Raw genomic sequence first — 26,060 nt, forward strand, 5'->3', positions numbered from 1 at the left:
ACGGGCGAAACCCAGAAAGAGCGTCCGGGAGGCACTTAACACTGCAACCCCGGAGAACCCAAAAACCCGCGAGGGGCCCCGCGCGGCCGGAGGAGCGGCGGCGCGGGCGTCCGCAGGGAGCGCGGGGCCCGCGGGGCGCAAACGGTTAAGGCGGCCGCGGAGGTCACGGCGGCGCAGGTGGGCGCGCACGGCCGGCCGGGGCGGGGGCGCGCGGCGGGGCGCACGGCGGGCCCGAGCGCGGGGTGCGTGTGCGGCCGGCCGGCGCGGGGCCGCTCGCGCCGCGTCTTTTCTTCTCCTGGCGGTGATGTCATCGGCGGCGGCGGGGAGCCGGGCGGCGGCGGGGGCGGCGCCGGGCGGCCGCCGCAGGTTCATGTGCATCTCGCGAAAAGGCACTTGACAGTCGGCCAGGACGCACGCGAGGGAGCGCGAGCCGGCCGGACCGCGGCGCCGCCCGAGCCAATCGCGGGGCCGGCCTGTCCATGGGCGAGCCGGGGGGGGCGGGGGGCGCAGCCGGCCGGGCCGCGGCCGCTCCGAGGTGATCGGCGCCCAGGCGGGCTCGCGGCGCGGGGAGGCCGGGCGCGCCGCCGCGATGAATTCCGCCGAGCAGACCGTTACGTGGCTCATCACGCTGGGGGTGCTGGAGTCGCCCAAGAAGACCATCGCGGACCCGGAGGGCTTCCTGCAGGCGTCTCTCAAGGACGGGGTGGTCCTGTGCCGGCTGCTGGAGCGCCTGCTGCCCGGGACCATCGAGAAAGTAAGTGGCGCCGGGCTCGCGCCCCCGCGGCGCCCAGGCCCCGGGCGGTGGGCGCCCCGCCTGGTCCCGCCGCGGCCGGGGGTGCGCGGAGACGCGCGGGCGCGGGGTCGCGGGGCGCCGGCACCTGGCGGCCGCGCGGGGCGCGGACGAGCCCACGCGCCTCCTTTGTGCGCGGACCCGGGAACGCGGCCCGCGCGGGGGGCGCGCAGGCGGCGCGAGGCCCGGGCGGCGGGAGCTCGGGGCGCCATTGTGTGCGGGGCGGGGGCGGGGGCGGGGGGGCGGCCGCGTCCGGGGGAGCGGCTCCGCGGGGCCCGCGGGGAAGGGGAGAGGCGGCTGCGCCCCGCGCGGAGGTGGGGTCGCGCCGCGCCGTGCCCCGAGCCGAGAGCCGCGCCCCGGCGCGCGCGCAGCTCCCTCCCGGGCTTTGTTCCGCAGTTCTGCGGGCCGGTTGCCGCGCGGTCCGAGAGGACGCGGTGATGCAGAGCGGGGCCGCCCGCGGCACGGCCTGCGGCCTCCCCGCGGCGCAACTCCGGCTCCGAGCCCCGCGCACGGCGGACCCGCGGGAGCCCCGGCGCGCTGCGAGGCCGCCCTCACGGTCTCCGTTTGGTTTCCAGGTCCATTCCTGCCTTTGAGCCGCACCCCGGGTCCCGACCCCGCTTCTCGCTCGGTGGCGGTGGTTTCCCCGGGGCTGCGTGTGAACCTTGACCCCGTCTCTGTGAGTGATTGAAGTTTGCTTTCCTCGCACACAGGCCACAAAGCAGGGCCCGCCGCGAAGGGCTTTTGGAAACGAGGTCTCCCTGCGTCTCAGAAACGCTGCCGTTTCACCCCCCACCCCTGTTTTGGGCCAGCACAGAACATTGAGACCAACACTTACTTACAAGGGGTTAAACGTAGAAGCTGAAGCATAGCATAATTAGGGGGAAAACCCCGATTTTATAAATGGGGGTGTACTGGCCCTGACTGCGCAGGGACACTTCGCTAATACAGTGTTCATTAGGTGACTTGAGAAAGTAAAACGTCTCGTCTTAGAAGTTTGCGCGTGTTTTGGCGCTGCATTTTCCAGGGTCGGAAGAGGTTTTATTTAATACGAATTTTGCATGCACGCTAGTTTCAGGCATTTTTCTTACTTGGACCGTCCGTAGGGAAACAGAATCTGCGTTAGAGTGCAGAGCAGCCTGCCTGTCCGGGAAATAAAAATGTTGCTTGTCAACGAAGCTGATGTCACAATAAAATCATGATTGAAGACAGGACCGAGGAGCCCAATCCAACTTGCAGGGCGCTCAGAACACTTTGTTGTCATCTGGATATCAGGAGCTCTGGTAATAAAAGACAGATGTTGCCAAGCCCTGACAATCCACACAGTCCACCAAAACAGGCTCCTATAAAATGCTGGTCCGTGACGGAGAGGGAAACTTTAGGAAACGTCTCGCGTGGTCTGGATGAAAACATGTCATTATCAAACCATCGGTGTGCGTTACTTGGCATATTAACAGCCTTGATTGGATCGGCAGACTTCAGTGATCATTTTCTTGTACGTTCTAGGAAGATCTGCTTTCAAAACTGTAGCCCTCCTTCCATCCTCCTACAAGGACGGGCGAGTGAGGAGGGAGTACAGTGTTCAGCTCGCAGGAGCCCAACTGCCACTGTCCCCCACCCTCCCCAGTCCCTGCCCCACGGCCCCCACGGGTTCGTTTCTGACTGTCTCCGCCACTGTGCAAATTTCACATCAAGGGCACAAATTATGGCCAGAGCTCCTGACTCTCTGCGGTTCAAAGGTAGGTTTTTGGAGTAAAATATTAGCCAATCTCTGCCTCTAAAAAACTGGGGTTTCTGAAGTTTCCCGAGCTTTTGCATTTCTTAAGCGGAGGTATCTCTTTGGTCTTGCACACGGAGTACTGTGAGCCCAAAAGCAGACAGGCGGGACAGCGGCTTGCTTTCCACGGGAGCGTTTGGAAACCTCACTGAATATTCATGGGGAGTCGAAAGGGCCTTAACTTTACCCCAGTTTGCCACATGGACACCCTGGCGACTGGCTCCAGTGGTGGGCGCGGCCGGCAGCCTCACGTTGGCAGAACCGTGGTTGAGGACAGAGCCCTGGGCTGGGGAAGGCACAGCGCGAAGGCAAGTTTGGAGGAGGCTCAGGTTTCCCATGTGCCTTTCATTAAGAAAACATGTGCTAACGTGCTGCTCGAGTTCTGTTCATTTGTTCCACTTTGGAGCCAGTCAAAGGGGTCCAGAACCAGGAGGACATTCATTTTGGTTCAGATTGTCAAAGTTTTCTGTCAGGGTTCTCCTTGGCCATGTCTGCTTTTCTTGAGGTGGGAGGCCAGGGGTGCGGGGGGCAGCGCATAGACTCGGTAGACAAGCAGTTCAGAAAAGAGACACTTTCCACTGTGGCCGCTGCCACGTTCTGTGTGTAGGGGAGACAGTGGGATTACACGGTTTCCCGGATCTCTGTGTATGGGGCTCTTGTGGTTTGATTTTTTGCAGTGACGGCTGGGAGGTTTTGCTGAGCAGCTCCGGCTGCTGGCTTCCTTCATCCCTCCTAGGATGGGAACCCACGAAGGCGGCAGAATCCAGGGAGCCGGGCTCCCGCAGATCATGAATTACTGCTTTAAACCTTTTTTAGACTGTTTGTCAGAGGGTGAAGCCAAGATGTACGAGTTTTAGAGGGGACAGTCACTGATGAGCGCACCGACGTGGTGGGATTGATGACGTGTTGCTTGAGTTTTGCTCCTGGACGTGGCGTGTGGAGTCGCTTGGTTCAGCGCGAGCATCTCAGGGAGCCCTGCTTTCTCCCTGGGCCCCAGAGCCTGCAGAACACACCAGGTCAGTGAAGCGTTCCTGGGAGACATTCCCTCCGTCCACATCTGTGCTCACAATCCACAGTCCTGCGACCCGCTTGTCTTGCTAGATTTCCTGGGTGTGTATGTGAGCATTTAGATTGGGTTCAGCTGTCGGGCCTGATATCTGTGTTCTGGGCCATAACAGAGCCCCCGCCCTGGCGGGCTGCTCCACGCACCTGCTCTCCCCGAGTCCTGGAGGCGCAGGCCCGGGGTCGGGGTGCAGGCAGGCCCGCGCTCCTTCGGAAGGCGCCGGGGAAGGGGGTCCAGCACGTGCCCAGTGTCCCCACGGCGTTCCCTGTGGTCTCTGCTGTGTCCTCACCTCCCCTTCTGTAAGGACGCCGTCCTGATGAGGACACCGGCTCCCAGTTGACCTCGACTCAACCAGCCCCATCTGCACGACCTTGTTTCCGAATAAGGTCACGGTCTGCACTTCGGCGAGTGAGGGCTTGAACATCGGAATTTGGGGGGACACAGTCCAACCCATAATAGGTCGCATAATAAATTTGAACGCAGCCAACTTATTAAGCGTGTGCTTGCTCATAGGGTGCCTGACGCTCAGGGAGGTAAGAGAACTAACACGCTCTTTGGGGACTGGGCTTGGGAGGAGGCCGCGATGGTAGGAGCGGCACGAGGCAGAAGGAAACAAAGGCAGAAAGTCGGAAAGTCAGACAGTCGGAAATTCGGCTCTACGCGCAAGAGAGCAGGAATTAAGGGTTCCAGCGGCCTGCGTCTGAGCGCCCAGCTCCTGAGGGCTTTTCTGACGCGTGGATTAGAACACGGTCTGTTTTCCTCAGACGGTCCCTGGCAGCCCCTGGTGGTCTCCTCAGGCTGCAGAAAAGCAGCAGATGCAGATTGAACAGAGAAGGAAAAACGGCTTTCTCCTGTTTGATTTGCGGCCTGCATCCCGATCAGTGCTGGGACTTCGGCGCTGGCAGGGGGAGGGCGTGAGGTCAGCGGCCCTGGACGGCAGTTCTGAGTGCCCGCTGTGGGGAGCTTGTCTTCTCCTGGGCCCTTCGCCCCAAGGATGAGGTCAGCAATGGCAGGGATGTGCTGGCGGGGGTCTTGGTCTGGACTCGAGATTCCAAAGTCCACACCCTGTAACTGTTTGTAAACCCTGGTTGGTTGCCTGGGAAAGCGCTTGGAGAGAAAACTTACAGAACGTGGTCTGTCCTGACTGTGTTTTCAAGAAACCTTCTTTAAACTTCGCAAACGGAATTATTGGTTGTATCAGATTCCTCCTGATGAGACGGAGCTTCCAGAATAGTCGGTGTAATAGTGAACATCGGCTTTCGCAGCACATGATTTTAAAGTCCTGCCTCTGCCCTGCACCGGGGCCATTCTTGGTTTGGGCCTTAGGCCCAGAGCGGAAGGAAGGTCACTGCATTTGCTGGCTCATCCCCAGCAAAGCAGACAAACCTGCCTTCAGTGTAGACGGGGACGTGGAGACTGACTTGCTGGCCACTTGAGGGCCGTCACGGGGTCTCTGCTGGCCTGGCCCACGGGTGCTCACTCGGGGTCGTCTGACTTGGGTTTGGGGAGCGTGGGGGTGGGGTGGGGGGAACAAGATGGCCTGCTGTTCTGGGCAGTGACCTCTCAGTCCTCCGGGAGAGTCCGGCATGGGTGCTGTCCCAGGACCTCATCCTATTAATAGAAATAACGCCCGCTGTGGCTTCCCTTCCTCCTCCCCTGGAGCGCTGCCCGCCTCACCTCTGTGTACATCTCTCTTAAAGAGACAGGATGTGCCCCACGTTGCTGGACGTGTGTAAGCTGCTTCTCTGGAATGCCTCGTGTCACCCCCGTCTCCCGGGCCAGCCCCAGACAACCCGGGTGTGCCTGCTGCCTGGGGCTGGGGACCTTCCAGGCAGGGACAGAGTGCTCGTTGGTTATTGGCTGGGGGTCCTCAGGAGCGTAAGGTCTGGAGGAAGTAGGCAGGAGTCACAAACCAGGTCAGGACACCAGACACATGGCATGAGGGACCACAGGGACAGAACACAGCCCAGGGTGACATTGTGGACACAGATGGCCATTCAGCAGGGGTCCCAAGAAGGAAGAGGGCACGGGGGCTGTCAGAATGGGATCCACGCTCCTCCCTGGTTCGCAGGGAGCCCAACCACGCCTGGAAAGAGGACACACAGCTCCGGAGAGCTCTGCCCTCACGGTGCCCCTGGTCGGACGCTCCTTTCCCGATTCTGTCTCACCCTCATGGGAGGACGCCCCGAGGGGTCTGGTACACACTTGCTCTGGCATCACAGTCCTCAGCCCCTGGGCTTTCCCGGCCTCGAGATCCGTGGTGCCCGTCTCTGCTGAGATGCGAAACAGTGTGCAGACGGACACGGGCACGCGTCTGACGCGCCCCTGCAAGGCCGTCTCTGCTCCTTCGGACTGGAGTCGCCGGTGTGTGTCGCGTCGGTAGAAGGTGGCGAAGACAAAGTATCCCTCCAGGCACTCACCTCTGCCAGGGGCCCCCAAGACCCCTGGGCCCTCCCAGAGCCACAATTGAGACAGGGTGGTCCTTGCCTGTGTCCCAGAGTCACCCGTTTGCTATGTGACCTGGGGCAACTTCTCTTATTTCTCTGAGTCTTAATTTCCACCTGAACACAGAGATCAGATACCTGCCTGGAGGGAATTGGGTCCTGGGAAAGAGGGTCGTTAAGGGGGTAAGTGAGTGGACTTGAGGGTTTTCAGGCCGCGCTAGGCACAGGGTAGGTCCTCAGTACGTGGCAGGTGTGATTATTTTACGAACTGACGCTGAAAACTGTCCTTGCCAAGTCCAGGAAAACTCGTAAGCCAGGGTCCGAACATCAAGGCTGCTCCAATACAGGAATTTCTTCTTATTCTCACAACTGGGCAGATTCTTACAACTGGCGGGGGCTGGCGGCCCCTCCCTTCCCCCCGACAGACCGCCATTGTCTGGGCTGCCGGGACCCCTGGATTTGGCTTCCAGACCCTCTGTTTAGCGCCAGGTCCCGCGCAGCTGCGGAGCACACACAGCTGCCAGCTCAGAGGGGCCAGAGGGGCTGGATGGCGGCTCGGGTTTCACATTTACAGAGTTTCTTGCATGGGAAGGGCCTGGAGCGCCGCCCCGCCCACAGGGAGGCTGTTGGGGCCGGTCCTGGGCCCCGTGTCCCCTGTGTGTGACTTCTGACCTTTCCTCCATCAGTTCTCCCCAGTTAGGTGAGGAACATTCATTTCCTGGTGTGTTTATATTTCTAACTTTAGCTCTGAATTTTTGAAAGTCTTACGAGCCGGACGGGTCGTTCTCAGCCCTGTTTCTGCAGGACGTGCTGTGTCTGCCAGACTCTGAAGGCCAAGGGGAAGGGGGGTGCATCAGTGGGATGCGTGAGAATACGTACCTACCGGCCTCCGATCGGGTGCACACGGACACGCACGCACACACGTGTATGTGTTCTGTGTCACTTTTCCGGGGGTCCTAATAGAGGCCACGGGTCTCACGCCTAAAGCATTCGTGAGTTCTCTGTGTGAGGGAATTCTCGGGACGTCATCCAGCCCAAACTCCTCACAGATGAGTTGCCTGAAGTCCGTTGCATACGGTCGTGTAAGTTGCGTACTGCACGGTGTAGGGAGGGTCGCTCACACTGTAGTGTACACGAGTGGGGTCTTAGGACCGTGCTGGGGGACAGCTTTGGGGCAATGATGCACAGACATCCGCCTCCACGGAGGTCAGCCTCCTCTGGCACAAAGCCAATTCGAGAAGGGTCATGGTAGCCTACAGAAGTGGCCCCGATTCTTCACTCTTGTCTGCTGCCAGGTCTCGTGGAGAATGACGTGTCTGCTGCTCCCATCCAAAGACGGAGGCCGTTTTCTCACTTCTTGAGTCCCAAGCTGCTCTGGACCCGTTTCGGCCAAAGGGATGTGGCAGGTGGGACGGGTACTAGTACCTAACTGGCCACGGAGGTTTTGTGGCTGTTTGTTACACAGCGTCCCTGGGGCAGCAGATAGCGGGCACAAGGCTGGAGAATGAAGTTGTTGTTTTGTATGGAACTTGAAGGTTTACTGCACTTGCAGCAGCTTTTTAAAAAGGGGTCAGAAATATTCTTAATATCGTCTCCGAACAAGGTGCGCGTCATCCAGAACCCAAGTGCGACCCGCGGAGCCGCTTGCAGCTCGTAAGAAGTTGTGTCTGCCTGAAGCGGGGATCCCCAGCCCCAGGTCTGCTGTGGATGCGGTTTCCTGCCACGAAGCCTTGCTGCGGCGGGGCGGTTTTCGTTAGCAACACCCTCTTTAAAAGCTCCAGTTGTCCGTTATTTGTAAATACTCCGGCCCGTAGTGGCCTTTCTCCCTCACTTCTGCGTGACTCACTGCTGAGTTCCCATGCCAAGAAGATGCATTCCCATCTCTTTCCTGTCTGTAAAATACTTTGTTTACGAGAGACTTTTCAGTACCCTTCTGCGGCTAGCAAACGCTCAGCAGTCCTTTGTCAGAAACGCGGAGTTTCTGACAAAGCCCGCTGCATGCCGAGAGATTTTGACTTGGTTGTCATGTTGAGGAAGCATTATCGAGGTTTTTCCCGAGAATCAGGAGTTTTGGGGGAGCATTCCTGGGACGAATGGCCTCTTCTGGTGGTGCTCCGGGAGACCATCAGGACACAGAAAACCCGATTCCAGGCCTTTAGTTCTGGAGTGATGTCCTGTCATCTTTTCCGTGGTGCTGAAGCGACTGCCTCACTCGGGCAGTCATAAACGTTGGTACTGGTCACAGATTTCTTCTCGTGGGAACGTGGCATTCTCGGGTCACAGTTTTCCTGTTTGTTAATGCATTTTCGTTTCTTCTGAAAACATGCTAAGTCGGATGTGGTCACGTTCTGGACAGGCTTGTGGTGAAGGCTAAACTTCCAGAAAGTACCACGGTGCTTGTAAGTGACAGAGACCGGAACTGAGTGGTCTTCCACTCTTTGTCAGCTGGTGACACATGGAGGGGTTCATTGAGTCCATTTGTCACATCTCTGACAGGGCGCATTTGCTTAGTCTGAGTCCGGTAACTACCGTGTCAGCAATCCACGGTTCTTCAAATTATAACAGTAACTGTATTTTATTGTGTATGTCTTTTTTTTTTAAAGATTTTGTTTATTTATTTGACAGAGATCACAAGTAGGCAGAGAGGCAGGCAGAGAGAGAGGGGGAAGCAAGCTCCCTGCTGAGCAGAGAGCCCGATGCAGGGCTCGATCCCAGGACCCTGAGATCATGACCTGAGCGGAAGGCAGAGGCTTTAACCCACTGAGCCACCCGAGCACCCTTATTGTGTGTGAGTCTTAAGCGTCTGTTTATGAATCGTTAAAATAATATTCTGGGAGTGACCTACTCCCCACACACGTAATGCTTCTGTTGTCTGTAATGGATTGTCTACTTTAAGAAGCTAGAAAAATAGGGGTAAGTTAAACTCTAAGTAAATAGTAGAAGAAACAGAATAATAAAAATCAGAACGGGAATCAGTGAAACAGAAAACAGATTGGCTAGAGAAAATCAACAAAACCAAAATTGGATTCTTTGAGAAAATCCACAAAATTGATAAACTTCGGAGACTGATCAGGACAAAGGCGAGAGGACACAAATCGGCCCTGTGAAGAGTCACTGCGAGTTCTCCAGATGCTAAGAAGGTAACAGGGGGATAGGATGAACATTTTTATGCCAGTCAGTCCTACAGCCTTGAGGAAATGTACAGTTTCCATGGAGGACACGTCCAGGAGGAGGTGGATGACCTTACCAGCCCGACACCTAGGAAAGAACTTGAATTCTTTAAAAAGCGTCTCATAAAGCAAATGCCAGGCCGCATGTCCTCACTGATGAATGTTACGAAACAACCAAGGGCTTATATTCGGGACACGTAAGGATTCTCCACACTCAGTCCCAAGGAGATCAAGAACCCAACTTAACGAATGGACAAAATGGCTTGAGCAGACATGGCTTCACCAGAGAAGGTGTGCAAGGGACAAGCCCAGGAAAGATGCCCGATGGCGCTAGGTGTGAGGGAAACGCAAACTGAAGCCAGGACGGGACAGCCCGTGTACCTGCTGGAAGGGTTCAAGGGTAAGACTCATCACACCAGGTATTGATGAGGACGCGGAGGTCCTGGAGCCCCCATCCACCGCAGTGGGAACGGGAAACCCTGTAACCGCTCTGGAAAGCAGCTTGTCAGCTTCTTGAACGATTACAGATCTACCAAGCGGTTTAGCCATTCCATTTTTTTTTTCTTTTTAAGATTTTATTTATTTGAAAGAGAAAGAGCGTGCACGAGTGGGGGGGCAGAGGGAAGGGGAGAGAATTTCAGGCAGATTCTCCGCTGAGCACAGAGCCCCACACGGGGCCCGATCTTGCGACGCTGAGATCATGACCTGGGCTGAAATCAAGAGCTGTATTGTTTAACAGATTGAGCCACCCAGGTGCCCCTTAGACATCCCATTTCTAAGTATTGACTCAAAGAAATGGAAATATGCTCGTACTAAGTCTTGTGCACAAATGTTCATAGCAACTTGGTTTCTTAAACTTATTTTTTGCAACTTTATTTTTAATAGCCATGAACCAGACACAGTCCAGATAGTTCTTCAACCGGAGAACGGATAAAGTGTGGTATATCCGTACTGTCTAATACTCAGCAATTAAAGTGAGTTTTGCTCGAAGAGGGACGGAAATCACACGGGGAAAGAAGCTGGGCAAAAACGTACAGCCTGTGTGACTCCGTGTACGTGACATTCCAGAAAATGCAGTGGGCTCCACAGTTGCGGAACGTACGTCAGGGTCTGCCTAGGGGCACTTCTGGGGCACAAGGAGACGCTGGGGATGAGGGGGTGTGCGTCTTGATTCTGGGGAGGGTTTCACAGGGGTGCACATCAAAACCTGTCCAATTGTACACTTCGGACATGAGCACGGTACGTCTGTTACGGCTCACAAGGGTGCCCGGCAGCAGTCACTCTGGGTGTATTTAAGTTTTTGTTGCGTGTAATGGAGCTTCAATTCATTTTCTTGGCAGTCCCCTGCTTTTGAACCTGACGGTAAATCCAGAAGGCATGTACAGAATTTTACTGTAGAAAGGTAAATAGTGTACTTGCATTTTTTATGCAAGTACATTTTATGCAAATACATTTTTTATGCAAGTACATTTTTTATGGGGAGGGACTTACTGCCGGAGAGCTCATCTGTCCCTGTTTTTTTGTCTGTTTTCTTGTCAGTCCTTATGGGGTAGCTCCTACACGGGTGACGTTGGGCTCTGGAGAGCCGGAGATTAGCCAACACAGACTTGCGGGCTGTCTAGTGGGGAGAAAGACACGAAAGAAGTCGTAGGCATTTGTTTTACAATTTGAGATTCCTGCTCTGGCGGTCAGGAGCAGGTGTTGGCTGAGGAACCTGGATTACACGTGGCCGGGGGACAGGTGATGTCTTGGGGAAGGCTCTTCTCCGGAGGCGGGCCCTGAGTTGAGGGCTGATGGACGAGTGGCTGTAGGAGAGAAGAATGTGGAGAGACCTGAGTGGCCACAGCACTGGGCAGGGCAGAGACGGGCACGGGCCAGGCAGCACAGGGTCTTAAGGTTCTGACGTTTTGCAGGGTCTTCAAGGGAAGCATGACATGGTTGGTTATGGACTTTGAAAACAGTGCGCAGGCACAGCGTGGAAACAGCAGGGATGCAGCCCGTTGTGGAGGGGAGGTGGTCATGAACCTGTTGGGAGCTGGGCTTCAGACGGGGTTCAGGGGGCCCAGAGCAGGCACGGCAGCTCTGAGCCCCACTGCCCGTGGGGTGCTGGTTACACACAGGGTAGATGGGGTGTCTCTGGTGTGAGAGGCAGCTTGGCGGTGGGGTGCCTTAGGCTCAGGACTGGGTCCGGAATGGGTGCCGTGGTGACTGTGAGGGGTTGGCGCTCAGAGAGGACAGGGGGCTGGAATGTAAATCTGGGAGTCACATGAGAGAGTGAGGTGTGAACCCGAGTGAGCAGTGGTGAGCTTCCCAGCACCAGCCTTGGGGAGTTGGACCTGGACGCCCTGGGCAGTGCCGCTAAGGAGGAGCTTGGTGGCAGGTGGTGAGGTCGGGAGGGAGCCTGGTGACTGGAAGCCAGGGCACGAGCGTGGCCGGTATGCTGCAGGTGCCCGGGAGAAGCAGAGGGCTCTGGCGGCGTGCTGGGAGGGTGGGGCACGGTCGTGACTTGTCCCCGGCAGCAGGCACGCGCAGTGTCCCAGGCAAGCCAGCCAAGTGCACGCCTGCTCGTGGGCCACTGAGCAGCGGTTCCCGTGTCGTGAGGGCGGGGACAGCTCTGGATGGAGAGGGCGGCAGGGGGTGTTGGGGGCAGGGCCCGGCCAGCGAGGGCGGACTCGGAGAGGGCAGACTGGGTGTGTGGATTCCCGGCCACTATCCCAGGGGCGGAGCAGGACCTGACCGTGCTCTCTCTCGACTCTCTTCAAGCCTGGGAAACAAGCTGACCTTGAGCTGTTTTGCCAGAAAAGGGATTCTAGAACACTGTGTTCCTTTTCATGGCTTTAGGGAAAGACAACAGTCACATGTCCTCCTTCACTTCCTATGTGCTTTAGCAGGTACTGGTTTAAGTCCCGTGAGCGAGCCGAGGCGAAGCTGTTGTCACCGAGCGGCGTGGAGGTTTCCCTCTGACCTGACGCGTGTCACTGTCCGGTCTTTAGTCACCCCCCACCCGTATGACAGGGGACTGCCGGAAACCACCTGCTCTCTGCCGCATCTGTTGTGCGGCTGACCTTTGAGAGTCCGGATCTGACGTAGTGAAGGCAGTTTAGGGATTTTTAGAATGCTCACGTTCAAGTCGAGGACGGTCTGCATTAGAAGGTTATACGGTTGTGAAGATACATGTGTCCCCTGGGATTCGCTTTCTCTTTCTCATTTGGAAACCGCGCCCAGTTTGTTACATGTCATGATAATGCACGAAGAGAGATCACAGGAGTTAAGTGCTATGTAGCAGGAATATTTCTTAAACAACCAAGATAAGTGTAAGCAACATCTAGATTTGGTACTATTTTTCCAATTCAAAGCAATAAAACATGCACTTTTCAGGTCTGTCTCCATGTGTGGGAGAAGCAAGCCCACCGCTGGTTTTTTCTCCATGACCCTCTATCTTTGAGAGGCTGTTGGGAGAGTGTTCCTGGGAGTGGAGGGAGGGGAGCGGTGGGAGGGGTGTTGAGGGAAGGGATGTGGCTCCCCTGCACACAGCTTCCCTCACTGAGCAGCTTCGGGGCCGACAGCTCCTGGGTCGGGCTGCTTTTCTTCTCTTCCAGCTGGGGCTTGGGCACCCGGCACTGGTTCTTGTCCGTCACAGACTGAACGTTAGCATGTGCATTCCAGGCTGTCCCAGGTCATGAGGGGTGCCCGCTGTTTGTGCCTTTGGTTAGGTGGCTATGCGGGTCTTACATTTGAGGTCAGCAGAATCACCGGACGGCTGGTGAAAACAGCTTACTGGGCTCCACCGCGGAGCTCCTGATGTTGTGGGTCTGGCTGGGTTTGAGAATTTGCGTTTGACAGGTTCTCAGGTCATGCTGCTGCTGCTGGCCCAGGGGACCACGGGGGAGAAACATCGACAGCCCCCTGAGCTCATCAGCCCGGACACACCGTGACTCAGACCAGCCAGATTGTCTGCAGGGCCCTCTAAGAAGACAGGAGACCGAGGTGTGATCACTGAGGGGCTCTTCCGCAGGTGAACACTGGCCGCCTGCCTATCTGGCCACCCCCTCGTGCCTGGAAAGTTTCCCAACTGGTGCCTTTCAGTTCGAGACAGAACAGACCTCATGCTGCTTCCCCATGGGCTTTTGAAATGTGGGGATAGAAAGGTTAGAAGAAATCTCGCCTTGCATTGGAAGAGGCGTTGGAATTCATCTCAAAAATGGGATTCCCCACCTGTTTCTGTGCATCTAGAAAATTCTTGTCTAAACCGAGAGACACAGAAGAGCGCAAGCTCACTGGTGTGTGTGAGCGCTTCTTGAATGGAGGCGCTGAGCAGGCAGCCTTGAAACACCTGAGTCAGGGTCCGGAGGAGCCGTGGCTAAACAGATTGCAAGTCACTAAAAGCTACAGAGAGACGCAGAGGCCCAGGCAGGGCTCCCCCGTGACACTGGCTGTTGAGGGAAGAGGAAGCCACCGTATTGTGGGGCTGTGGCACTCGGGAATGGCCTCCGGCGGGAATCTGGGAGGCTGAGCCAAACCTCGCTGCCCAGTGCCGTTCCGGGAGGGGCTCAGCCGACTGTGACTCCTGACGCTGCTTCTAGGGGGTGGCGGGTCTGCGGTCCTTAAACTGGGACCCCTCGCTCTCTGAGGTCGGAGGAGACTGTGCGGCTCCCGCTGGCCTTCAGCTGACACCGAGGATACGTGCTTTGATCTAATTCCAGTTCGTGCTTTTCAGTTGAGGAGCCAACCGATCATTGTGTTAGCGCGGACGGAGAAAACAGTGACCGTTGCTGACACCCTCCCCCAGCCCAAGTCTGGGCGAGGGCAGCTCCTTCCCTACACGCCATCGCTGAAGGGCCCCTGCGCGGCCGTCTGTCCTTCGGCAGAGGATGTCGGAACGGCGGAGCAGCGATTTCCAGCAGCCACCCTGAAGAGGCTTCAGACGGCAAGGACGGGTTCTCTTGACGCCAGTGAAAAGATGGGAAATCTCAGCAAAGAAGCAGGGCTTCAAGAAAAGAAAGAAATGGAAATTACAGAAATGAAGACTCAGATGACGAGACTCGCTGGACAGGTCCCCGTGGAGGGGAAAGGACCGAGGACAGAAGCGGGGAACGGGAAGCCTCATCCATGGGTCTGCGGCACCCGGGCCGGGGAAACCGCCTGTGGGAGCGTGGCGGGAGCTGCTGTTTTGCGGGTGGAACAGTCACAGACGCGGGTGGGCGGCTGCCCGCCTTCATCCCTGTCCCTCCCCTCCACCTCCTTCTGCGTGCGCCGCTGTCCCCCCTCCCTGAAATGTCAGATTCACACGAGGTCTTCATCGGCTTGTTTTGGCTCCTTTGTGACACTTAGGAATGAATATAAGACAGTCCTGTTCCACGCGGGGCTTGCGGACGGCTGCTCGGAGTACAGGGCGGTGGGAGCCTGGAGAGGCCCGAGGGAGCAGCCCAGCTGGGAAAGGCGAACCCAGTGCGGGGCCAGCGATTTTCCTTCGTGACAGAGAGGAGAGCTGAAACCAGAGAGGGACTCTGGGTGCTCCCGGCTAACAGACGCCCTCATATACACGGGAGAAAACGGAGCCTGGGCTGCTGAATGTGGGCAGCCCGAGAGAGGGGCCCGGTGGCTGGCCCCAGGCTCAGCTGGTGGTGGCAGGATGCCTCTGTCCATCACAAGGGAAGGGGTTAAGGTTAAGACTCCTAGTAAAACCCAAGGCTGTCTTTCTCTGTGTCATGCTGCCTGTGGTGATTACACTTCTGAGTGTTTTTTTTTTTTAAAGATTTTATTTATTTTATTTAACAGACCGAGATCACAAGTAGGCAGAGAGGCCGGCAGAGAGAGAGGAGGAAGCAGGCTCCCTGCTGAGCAAAGAGCCTGATGCGGGGCTTGATCCCAGGACCCTGAGATCATGACCTGAGCGAAGGCAGAGGCTTTAACCCACTGAGCCACCCAGGCGCCACCCCCCCCCGAGTGTTTTTTTTTTTTTTTAAGATTTTATTTATTTATTTGACAGAGAGAGAGATCACAAGTAGGCAGAGAGGCAGGCAGAGAGAGAGGAGGAAGCAGCCCCCCCCCCCCCCCCGGAGCAGAGAGCCCGAAGCGTGGCTCTATCCCAGGACCCTGAGATCATGACCTGAGCCGAAGGCAGTGGCTTAATCCACTGAGCCACCCAGGCGCCCCCCACCCCTGAGTGTTTTTAAGAATAGTTCCTTTCCGAGGTGTTTGATTCTCACATTGGATCGAAGATACTTCTTTTGTGTCCAGGCGCTCTGACAGCATTGCCCACCTTCGCTTTTACTGAACAAACAGCATATTACGTGCTTGGTTCTGCCGGGTGTTGACATTTTATCCAGGCGGACCCAACACCCTGCATACGGCGCATCTCTTTCTGAGTGCAGGGAGGTGTTCCGTGGATGTGCCTGGTGCAGTAGATCACATAGCACGTTGGACCATGTTAGACCATGATAAGTGCTTTGCAGAGAAGCAGCAGGATGGGGGGGGGTGTTGGGGAGTACCAGCAGTTAGGGCAGACGTTCCTGAGAAGTGGCATTTAAACAACGTCTTGACGAATATGAGCAAAGGAGTGATATGAATGTCTGTGAGATGGGATTTCAGGCAAGGGGAATAGCCTGTGCAAAGGTCCTGAGGTAAGAGCCTTCCTCGCAAGTTCTGGGAATGGCAGAGGCCGGTGTGAGCCAGGGGAGAGAAGCTGGCTGATGAGGTCAAGGACAGAACAAGGGAGTAGACTGTGGAGGGTTCACTCAGCCATCATAAGGACTTTGACTTAAAAAAATTCAGAGGCTTTATTTTCTAGAGCAATTGAGGTTTCCAGAAAACTGAGCAGAAAGTACAGAGAATTCCCATACACCCCCAAGTTCCCTTAACATTCTGCTCTCCTCCGGTATGCTTATCACTAGGGATGAACCAATGTGGACACATTAACAAGTAAAGTCCACAGTGTACATTAGGGTCACTTCGTTGTGCCTTCTGTGGGTTTGGACAAATGTCCATTGCTACAGTGTCATACAGAGTCGTTTCACTACCCTGAAAATTCTCCATGCTCAGTTCATTTTGCCAACCCCTGGCAACCACTGATCCTACTGTCTCCAGAGTCTGGACTTTTCCAGAATTCTGTAGACTTGGAATCATATAGGATGTAGCCTCTTCAGATTGGCTTCTCTGCCTTAGAAATACACATTTAAGTTTCCTCTGTGTCTTTTATGGCTTAGCAGATCATTTCTTTTTATCACTGAATGGTTTCCCGCTCCTGAGGCACCACAGTCCATTTACACATTCGCTACTGAAGGTCATGCTGTTGATGGCCAGGTGTTGGCAGATAAGCTGGTGTAGACATCTGTGCTCAGGTTCCCAGGGATGTGTTTTCAGCTTTTGAGTGAAGCAGATTCACCCAAGAAGCAAGATTGCTGCATGGGGTGAGATGATGTTCAGTTTGGTAAGAAACCACCAAACTGTCTTCCCAAGTGGCTGCGCCATTTTACGTTCCCACCAGGTGTGAAGGAGAGTTCCTCTTGCTCCACATCCACACCAGCAATTGGTGTTGCCAGCGCTGGATTCTGTGCGGTGGTTTCTCCTTGCTTTAATTTGCAGTTCCCTGATGACAGAGGGTGTGGAGCATCTTTTCATATGCCTACTTGCTGTCTGTGTCTCTCTTCCTCAGTGAGGCGTCTGTTCAAATCTTTTGCCCATTTTTAAGTTGGGTTGTCTGTTTGCTTATCGTTGAGTTTTAGGAGTGGTTTGTGTATTTTGGGTACAAGTCTTTGATTGTGTATATCTTATGTAAATACTTCCTTTTGGTCTGTGACCTATCTTCCATTCTCCTATAGGACTTTGGCTTTTACTTGGAGGAAACTGGGAGATTTGGGGGGTTCTGAGCAGAGGAGTCATGTGACACACAGATTATAAAGGTGCAGGGAGATATTCCAGTTATAGTAATATGGAAGAAATAGAGTTCTTGATTATACATTGGCAGCCTTATCTTTAATTAATGAAGGTGAGTTTTTCTATGTGAGTTTTTGAATATGTATTTCCCACCTACAGACACAACTCATCTTATTCACAGCTGCCGCCCATATAGTCTGATACTTAAGAGTTTCAGGAGAAAACTAATGATCTGTTTATCACCTTTTTATTGGGCACACTTAACAGGAAACTCTCCACTGGCTGCCGGGTTCTGAGAGCATCCTGGGCTGTGGTCTTCTCCTTCACCTGGCCTTTCCCTCTACGGAGGGTCTCAGTTGCTATTTATGGAGAAGCACTCGCCAGCGCAGGTCCTTAGCCGTTTTCTATCCCTTTAGTTAGGTTTCTTCCTCTGATGAAGCCTCCCTTTAGCTTCTTAGTTTCCAAAATCATCCAGTTCTCTCTGCATGCCTCAAGCCTCCCACACGCTATCGTGTGGATTAAAATAGTGTGTGTTCTCAGGTGGTCAGTGTCCAGACTTCTGACTCTGAGGCTTTCACTTGCCTCAAAGGCAGCTTCTCAAGCCGTTTAAAAAACGAAAGACAGATTCCTTAGCTGGGAGGGAAGGGCACAAGGCAGTGCCCTGCTCTGTAGCTCCCACCAAGGCCCTTCGATTTGGCCGTGTGCCGGTGGGGGCATTCAGAAAGCTACCTCAGAAGCAAGGATGAGCAGCTAAGGCAAAACAAACAGGGAACAGCAGGACAAACATAAAAACTCTCCGAGACATCCAAGAATACAGATTTAAACAGTGGAATGCCATCGGGGGCCGCAGGGATGGGAGAGGACATTCTAGCCTGAGGCGTCCTTGGTCCAGGGTCGGGCTGAGGTTGAGGCAAGGAGCGGAGCTGGCAGACTGAGCTGCCTCTGCTGGCCGCCTTCCGAGAGCAGAACGCCCGGGCTCTCAGGGCAGGGCGGGGAGGGGCTGGGATTCCTTCCGTCCTAGTGGGTTTTCGGCCCTGCTTACTGCGCTGATGTTACAAGGGTATACAGCAAGTACCCATTTTGGATTTGTTTCGCACGTTCGCATCAGAGGCCACACACTTCTCCACAGGCTCTCCCACCGACGGACAACAGAAGGTATCCCCAACCATTCTGAAACGTGTTCGGCAAGAGAGGAAATGGGTGCCAGAGGGTCGGAAACAATACAGAAATGAAGCTGAAGAATAAAGCCAAGCCGTTGGCAAGCTTGGCAAGGCGCTGCACCATAATTCGTGGGTTGTTTTCAGTCGGTCACCAGCGTGAGAATGAGAGAAAAGAAAGAATCTTCCACGTGAACCACTGAAAACCTGAGATGAGAAAAATCTCTGATTACAAGGCCCAGTTTGAGTTATTTTATGAATTTGTCCTTTTCTGCTTTCCTGTATCAAGATTCTTCCAAGGCCTAAAAAAATGGCATCTGCTTATCGAATGTAATGAGACGTGAACTCACAACGGCCCGTCCCCGGCACCTCTGCTCCCCTGGGGTCCGAATCGCAGGCAGACAGAGCACACTGTTCCCCAGACTGCTCTCACGCCACACACCAGCCTGTACTGATCTCACGCTATGGAGGGAAGAAAATACCACTTCAGTGGAGAAATTTATTCTAGGTTATCTGATGAATGTTTTATGTTCATATTTCTTCAAATCCATTTTTGGCATTGGCAGGAATCTTGGATGGTTGCCACCATCTCTGAGGTCTAAAAATGTGCTTCTGGAGTTGGTGGGAAGCAAGCCTCAGGGGACTCACGAGTTAATTTAAGCTATGCAGTCTTGAGAGTCCGCGTGTCTTGGATATATGAATGTCATTGGGGAACTGGAGATTTGGTACATTCATATTTGTTTTTGCCTTTTATTTTGGCTGGTTTCATACTAATGGAGCACATTTTATTTTTCCCCAGATGACCGTAGCCCCCGCACAAGAATTGGGCTTTGGGAGATGTTGAAGAAGGAGAGCAAAAGAAAAATACACTTTATTAAAGGCTTAATTTTTTCCTTCAGTAAGCCTAATCTAATCCTAGGCTACACATTTTTGGGTGATGGTTTACTTATTGGTTATTTGGTGATCAAGTCCTTAATTTCGACAGGATGCTTCTTTGTTTTCCAGTGGGTTTGGAGGAAGAGATGCCCAGTAGACCGGCAAGTGAGCCCTGTCCACCTGTCCTTTCACTCCACTGAGCGTCACGGGCAATAGAATGAGCACAGAAGCAGTCTAATTTTTTTTTAAAGATTTTATTTATTTGACAGACAGAGATCACAGGTAGGCAGAGAAGCAGGCAGAGAGAGAGAGGAGGAAGCAGGCTCCCTGCTGAGCAGAGAGCCTGATGCGGGGCTCGATCCCAGGACCCTGAGATCATGACCTGAGCCGAAGGCAGAGGCTTCAACCCACCGAGTGACTCAGGCGCCCCAAGAGCAGTCTAATTAAAATGGAGGCTACTGGGTAGTTAGAATTGGAGGACTCGTGAAGTGCTAATGAAGGTGACCTGAGGGATTTTTTTTTTCAAAGATTTTATTTATTTATTTGACAGACAGAGATCATAGGTAGGCAGAGAGGCAGCCAGAGAGAGAGGAGGGGAAGCAGGCTCACTGCTGAGCAGAGAGCCTGATGTGGGGCTCGATCCCAGGACCCTGGGATCATGACCTGGGCTGAAGGCAGAGGCTTTAACCCACTGAGCCACCCAGGTGCCCCTGACCTGAGGGTTTTAACCGCGGCATTGTCCCTCCACGAGGGTTGTGTGAGAGGGGTGTTCTGCAAGGACTCCGACCCATTGGCAGCTGGGCTGTCTGAGGACTGTTTTGTAATGGGGAAGGCATGTTGGTCTGAGGAGAACACTAGTTTGGAGTGTTTTCATTCCTCTTCTTAAAAAAAAAAATGTATTAACAATACTTTTGTGGTATAAAATTCACAGGGCACAGAAAAGGTATAAAATTCACAGAAAAGTGAAAAGCAAGTTTTCCTTCCCCTGACCTCCAGGGCCCCCGTTCCTTTTGTTGAGGCAACCCTTGTTAAAGGTGTCTGGTGTGTGCTTCCAGAGAAATTCCATGCTTTTCTAAGCACCCATGTATACTTTTTTCTTGCCCCCCCCCTTTTTTACACCAAAGGTAGCACGTTATGCATACGTTCCCCATGTTGCTTTTCCCCACTTAGCCTAACTAGGAGGTCGTAATAGGTCAGTAATTAAAGCTGCTGCCTTTTGAAAGGGACTGGTGGGCGGTGCTCTACTTGTGGAAATACGGTGCGCTGTCATGGACTCAGTCCCTTCTCTGAGTGTTTCCCATCTGCCGCCATCACAGGCTGTTCTATTTTTAACCGTACCACCTGGAAGTTCACTGGGTTAGGGTCCCAGCAGCACACGGCCGGCACGCTAGGCAGAGGTGGCTGAAGGGTTTACTGCAGAGGGTGTTGGCAAAGTGTGGGCAGGGGTGAGGACAGCCAAGAAGAGAGGTGGAGGCACCCCAGGAAGCCGTGAGCTCCCCTCGGCCTGAAGGAGAAGGCGGGGGAGGTGGGTCATGGGAGCTGCTGGTCTGCGGTCCGGGAGCACAGCCGTTCTGTGTTAGTAAAGGCTTAACAGTGGCTCCCTGTGTTGCTGAGCCCCGAGCTGCAGCGTCTGCCCATTTCTGTGGTGTAAATACTTGTACTGTGGCCGGTTCCAGTGACCCATGCGGTGTTTCCGAATGCGGCGCTGGGCTGGGAGCACGGGGTCAGCTCCCGGGAGCAGCTCCGGCACATCACGGTGGCACCTAGTCCCCTGCTTGGGCTTCTGAGCAGCTGAGCACCCGAGGAGGGAGAGCAGGGGAGCCTGGTGGCTGCAGTGCCCAGAGGCCTGCCTCCCAGAGTGGGCTGGTGCAGTGGGCAGGTTACATCTCTGCAGTCCCCATTTCCTCGCCGGTGAAGAACAGAACTGCGTCCAGTGTTCTCTGAGCCTTTCCTCTGCCAGCTCCGTGAGTTCGGTGACCCGAGTGGGCAGTATGCTGACTGCGCAATGGGAGGTGCCTGGGGGCCCTGCACTCGGGAGACTCACGTCTAACAGGGGAGAGAGGGTGTGCACGAGCAAGTCTGTATGGGGTGGAAACGTAGCTCTTTGTCGCCATGGTGATGAGGCTGTTGATGGCAGAGACCCCGGGACCTCTCTTCTGGGGTTTGGAATTTGATATCTCAGTGGGGGGAATACGAACATTTGTTGATTAATGGTTCAGCTGGCATCTGCCACTAGTTCTCGGAGTGTGGTCCTGGTACGTTCTGCATCTCCTGGGACGCCGGAAGTCCACAGCCTTGGGTTCCACCGCACACCTAGGGATTCAGCCCTGGCAGGGTGTAGTGATGGTACCCTGGGTGTTCTGACACTCGCGTTGTGTTTGAGAATCACTGAGTTATAGGATATCCGTGGTCCAGACTTGGCTGAAAACCCCTTGGATGGGGCATCCCAGAGACCCCCTGCCCCCAGCTTCTGGACTTCACTTCAAACGGACTCAGTCAGAATCTCTGGGAACTACGACCCTGGGTAGTTAGCACGTTCACCAGACAGCACACCTGTGATCGTTTTCTCTACTCTTGATCTCAGTTGTTGCCACGCACGGAACCTGTCTGAATTAGCTGCCTTGCTACAAGTGCCTGTTCTTTCCCATGAAGTTTTGTAAACTCAGACCTGCTAAACGCTTCCAGTGAAGTCAGCTGACTGCCCAAGTTGACACTTTTTTTGGACCGAGGGTGGCTAGCTGGCTGTTCCCAGCGTGGAGAGGCGGAAGATTTGAGAAGGAGGAAACTGGACAGCTCTGGAAGTCTCCGAAGTATGACCGTATCATGGCTGTGACATAGTTTATTGCAAATTCTCAGGACTCCTGACACGTCCTTTATCAAATATTGAGTACAAAGGGTGTATTTCCAAGGAAAGTCACAACGGTTTTGGGACTGTCTGTGCCTTTGACTGATTAGAGTTCTTGATGGAAAGGTCTGGAGTTAATTGCTGTGGGAAATTTGGGACAGGATTTGTGGGGGGTGGATTGGGCTGTTGTTGGTCATTGAAAAGTAGTCACTGGAGAGCAGAGGAGCGCTTGACTTTGGGTTGTGGAGATGTTGGTGATTAATTGTAAAGTTGCTGTGTGAATTCTTCTTTGCGGGGGAGGCAGAGGGAGAGAGAGCTTTTTTTTTTTTTTTAAAGATTTTGTTTATTTATTTGACAGACAGAGATCACAAGTAGGCAGAGAGAGAGAGAGGAGGAAGCAGGCTCCCTACTAAGCAGAGAGCCTGATGTGGAGCTGGATCCCATGACCCTGAGATCATGACCCCAGCTGAAGGCAGAGGCTTTAACCCACTGAGCCACCCAGGGGCCCTGAGAGAGAGAATCTTAAGTGGGCTCCATGCCCTAACCCGACACAGGGCTTGATCTCAGAACCCTGAGACATGATTGCGTCAAGAACAAGAACCGGATGCCTAACAGACTGAGCCACCCAGGTGCCCTGGGCACATTCTTATACACAGATTTTTGTGGTAAATGCCTAGGGGAGGAATCACTGGCGGGGGGCGGCTTATGTAAGTTTAACTTCTCAACAGACTGATGGTTTCCCATGTGTGTGCTTTCCCACTCCCACTAGGTAGGTATTGGGTGCAAACGGCTTTCCATCGTTCTGGACACTTGACAGTGTCTGCCTTTCCCATACTATCCATTCTGGTGGCTGCATAGTGTTACCTGCGGTTTTAACTTGCATTTACCTGATGACTTGTTCACGTGCTGTCGCTCATAGAGCTTCTTCAGTGAGGCATGCAGGGGCACTGGGGGTGTCTTCTTTTGCATCTGATTTAGTTCTCCTCCTGCAGTCTCACCCATGACCTTGGCGGCCGATTACTCACCACCCCCGAAGACACCGGGGGCTTCTCAAACGTCACAGCTTCAAAAATGCAGTCCACCTGCCTCCGCCTTTCCGCTCCAACTCCGATGTCCTTTTTGTTGGTTAGGCCTCTGGCCCTCCCCTATGTCCACAGTGTTTATGCTTTACTCTGTGCTTTCGTTGTCCACTGTCCATGTTGTGTGGGATTCTTCCCTGGCTCACGCAGGGCAGGGCCTTGTCTCTCTTCTTTGCAGTCACAGTACTTGTGACAAGGTCTGGCATAGAGACCAGACTTGTTGTTCTCATTGCTCAACAGCTAAACTTGGTGAATTAGCTTATCCTCCCAACAGCTCTGTGAGAAAGGCTGAGCCTTAAACTGAGGATAAGGGTGTAGACCCAGAGGGGTCAAGCGACTTGTCCAAGGTCAGCATGTGTTACAGGGTGAGGCAGTACTGACTATAGAGTTTTGACTCTTACATTAGAGTTTTCCAAACAGGTGTGTTGTTTGAGGTACCGTATCCATGGAACAGGAGAGCGTCATGTCCCCATGTGCACACATGTGGAGACTTCTAAAACAGTTCATGCCCAGTTGCTCAGCTTGCACATGCAGTCACTTCTCTGAGAAGGTGCCCGAGATCAGGGAAGGCCACAAGCTCACTGAGCCATCCCCACACACCGTTCTCCCACTTCATGTAAAAAGGCAGACCATTCACTCACTCGTCTCTCTGAGGCACACCGCTGTAAGATGAAAAACCTCCCAGCCGTGTAACCAACAGACAGATACCCCTAGTGTTGAGAAGCAAAGGGTTTAAAGTCTGGAATTTTGCAGCTCATAGGTTTCTACCTGATCGCTTTCAGAAAGACTGCAAGGAGACCCTAATCATGCTGTTAACAGAGGCTTTCAAAATTTTACTGATGATTTCTTATATCTGGACTTTGGCGATGTAATTCAGAAGGCATCAAAGAATGAAGTTACAAAATAACAAAACTCCTTCCATTTTTTGTTTACTTATATTTAGGAATGAGGTTTCTCAGTGTTTGCATAAAACAACCCCCAAGACAGGAACAGAATTAATGCTGGGCTCTATTTCCTTCTAGCAATAAGGGATAGCTGTCCATGAGTAAATGAACTAATTAAAGAAACCCTCTATATCTCATTAAGATACACATTTCCAGGTAAAGTTTTACATTTTACATTTGATAATTTTCCTCAAAAACTGTTAATATATTGTTCCTATTGTTGGCGGACTCATACTAGTTGTGTTACTTTGGAAGAAAAATTGTAACCATTGGATCTTGACGGCTTAGTAATCTTAAAGGCAGAGCTGACTTTTGTGTTAGGCGAATGTGATAACCATTACACTACAGAAACAGATTAGAGCTGACTTTTGTGATTGGTAGCTGTCCTGCAGTCAGGTGAGCACTGAGCTAGCAATTGCTGAGCCACTGTTCCTGGGGAAGTGCAGAGTTGGTTTCCTCGGAGTTCAGATCACAATACTTTGTCTATCAGTCAACACGTGATCTTGTTTTAGTGGTATTTGTGTGTGAACACCACTTATTTAATGTGTTCCTTACAAATAACTGTTTCTTCATAAGGAAACACTATCTCAGGTACAGCACCATGCACTGACGGCCTCTCCTGTTCAGTTGCACACAGCGTGCACACACATACACACTCGACAGTCACAAAGGAAAGCATTCCACCAAGACAGAACACGTGGAATCCTGTGAACACATTAATGAAGACCTGACTTGTGGTGGAGCTTACTCTGTGATGGGGCACAGGGCAGTGTGCTTAAACCTCGTGACCTTGACTCGCCCCTTGGAAAACCAAAGGAGAGTACGTGACTTACTTGGCAGAAGAGGAACACGTCAGTGAGGCTGGCATGGGAGATCTGGTGGTTCCACCCCAGGACTTTGGCTTTCACACCTCCGTGATGGTGTCAGCAACGTTCCCTCCCAGATTGGCTTGAAAAATTCCTTCAGCCTTGCCGGCTTGGCTTTTCCCCTCAAATCTTTAAGTGTTTCAGCATAAGGGACCAATGCAGTGGAGGTCAGGCGCCGAAATGTGAGGCTGCGTTCCAGCACAGGGTCACACTCTTCCGTATCATTAAAAATTTTTTTCCGGGGCAGAATTCCATTCCGATATTTTGGCTGCTGTGAGAGGGACAATTCTTGGAGTCTTAGGCTGACTTTCGTTGCCATTGTCGTCATCGCTGACACCAGCGCCAAGCTTTGCCATCTCGTCCAGATCTTTCTTGGTGGGTTCTACTGCCATTTCTGCCAAAATGTCCTCCACGTCTCCGTCCCTCACGTCTCTGAAGCCCTCTCCACTTCATTTCTGCCAAAATGTCCTCCACGTCTCCGTCCCTCACGTCTCTGAAGCCCTCTCCACTTCATTTCTGCCAAAATGTCCTCCACGTCTCCGTCCCTCGCGTCTCCGTCCCTCACGTTTCCACTTCTCTGCTGTGCAGTATGCATTGTTTTCGACACTCTTCTTTATGTTTTATGTAACACCTTCAAAATTGTTCACGCAGTCAGGCCAAAGAGTTCCCCAACAGTTAGACAGTAGCTTGATGCTGTCCCAGGCCGTGCTGACGTAATCTATAACGTCGCAAATACTGACGGATTTCCAGTAGTCCATCATGGTGGTTTCCTCACTGGTGTTGAGCGCCTCAAAAGCCCTGCTGTAAAGCTCCCTGGTGTAGTGTGTCTTGAAAGCTTTTATTATGCCCTGACTGAGGGGTTGCATGAAAGAGGCAGTGTTTGGGGGCATGAAGAGAACTTCTATGTCAGCGTGGGCATTTTCAAGTTCTTCATGGCAATGAACTGGGGCATTATCCAATATTAATAAAATCCTGAAGGCAAGGTTTTTGCTATGGAGATAGCGTTCAGCTTCTGGGATGAAGCAGTTGTGGAACCAGTCCCAGAATATTTCGGATGCCATCCAGTGGACTGGCATACGGTTTAGATTCTTCCCTCTAAGTGCCCGTGGGTTTTGGGCTCTGTATACCATTAGGGGTTTGCACTTAAAGTCACCCTTGGCATTGGCACACAGGAGCA

General features: G+C 53.5%; 1 protein-coding gene across 4 annotated transcripts in view; it reads left to right on the forward strand.

Moving 5' to 3' along the window:
* Positions 1-393: 393 nt before the first annotated feature.
* The window catches only part of ARHGEF7 (Rho guanine nucleotide exchange factor 7), a 122,229-nt gene continuing 96,562 nt past the window's right edge, over positions 394-26,060 (forward strand). For 2 of the 4 annotated variants that reach the window (XM_045978324.1, XM_045978329.1), the window contains exon 1: positions 396-754. In XM_045978324.1, coding sequence (XP_045834280.1) covers positions 590-754 — 165 coding nt within the window. In that variant the 5' untranslated portion in view covers positions 396-589. Of the gene's footprint in view, positions 755-26,060 lie in introns of all 4 variants that reach the window. The other 2 variants (XM_045978327.1, XM_045978325.1) reach the window with 2 other exon arrangements.

This window comes from Meles meles, chromosome 14 (assembly GCF_922984935.1).
Source record: "Meles meles chromosome 14, mMelMel3.1 paternal haplotype, whole genome shotgun sequence".
Classification (NCBI taxonomy): domain Eukaryota; kingdom Metazoa; phylum Chordata; class Mammalia; order Carnivora; family Mustelidae; genus Meles; species Meles meles.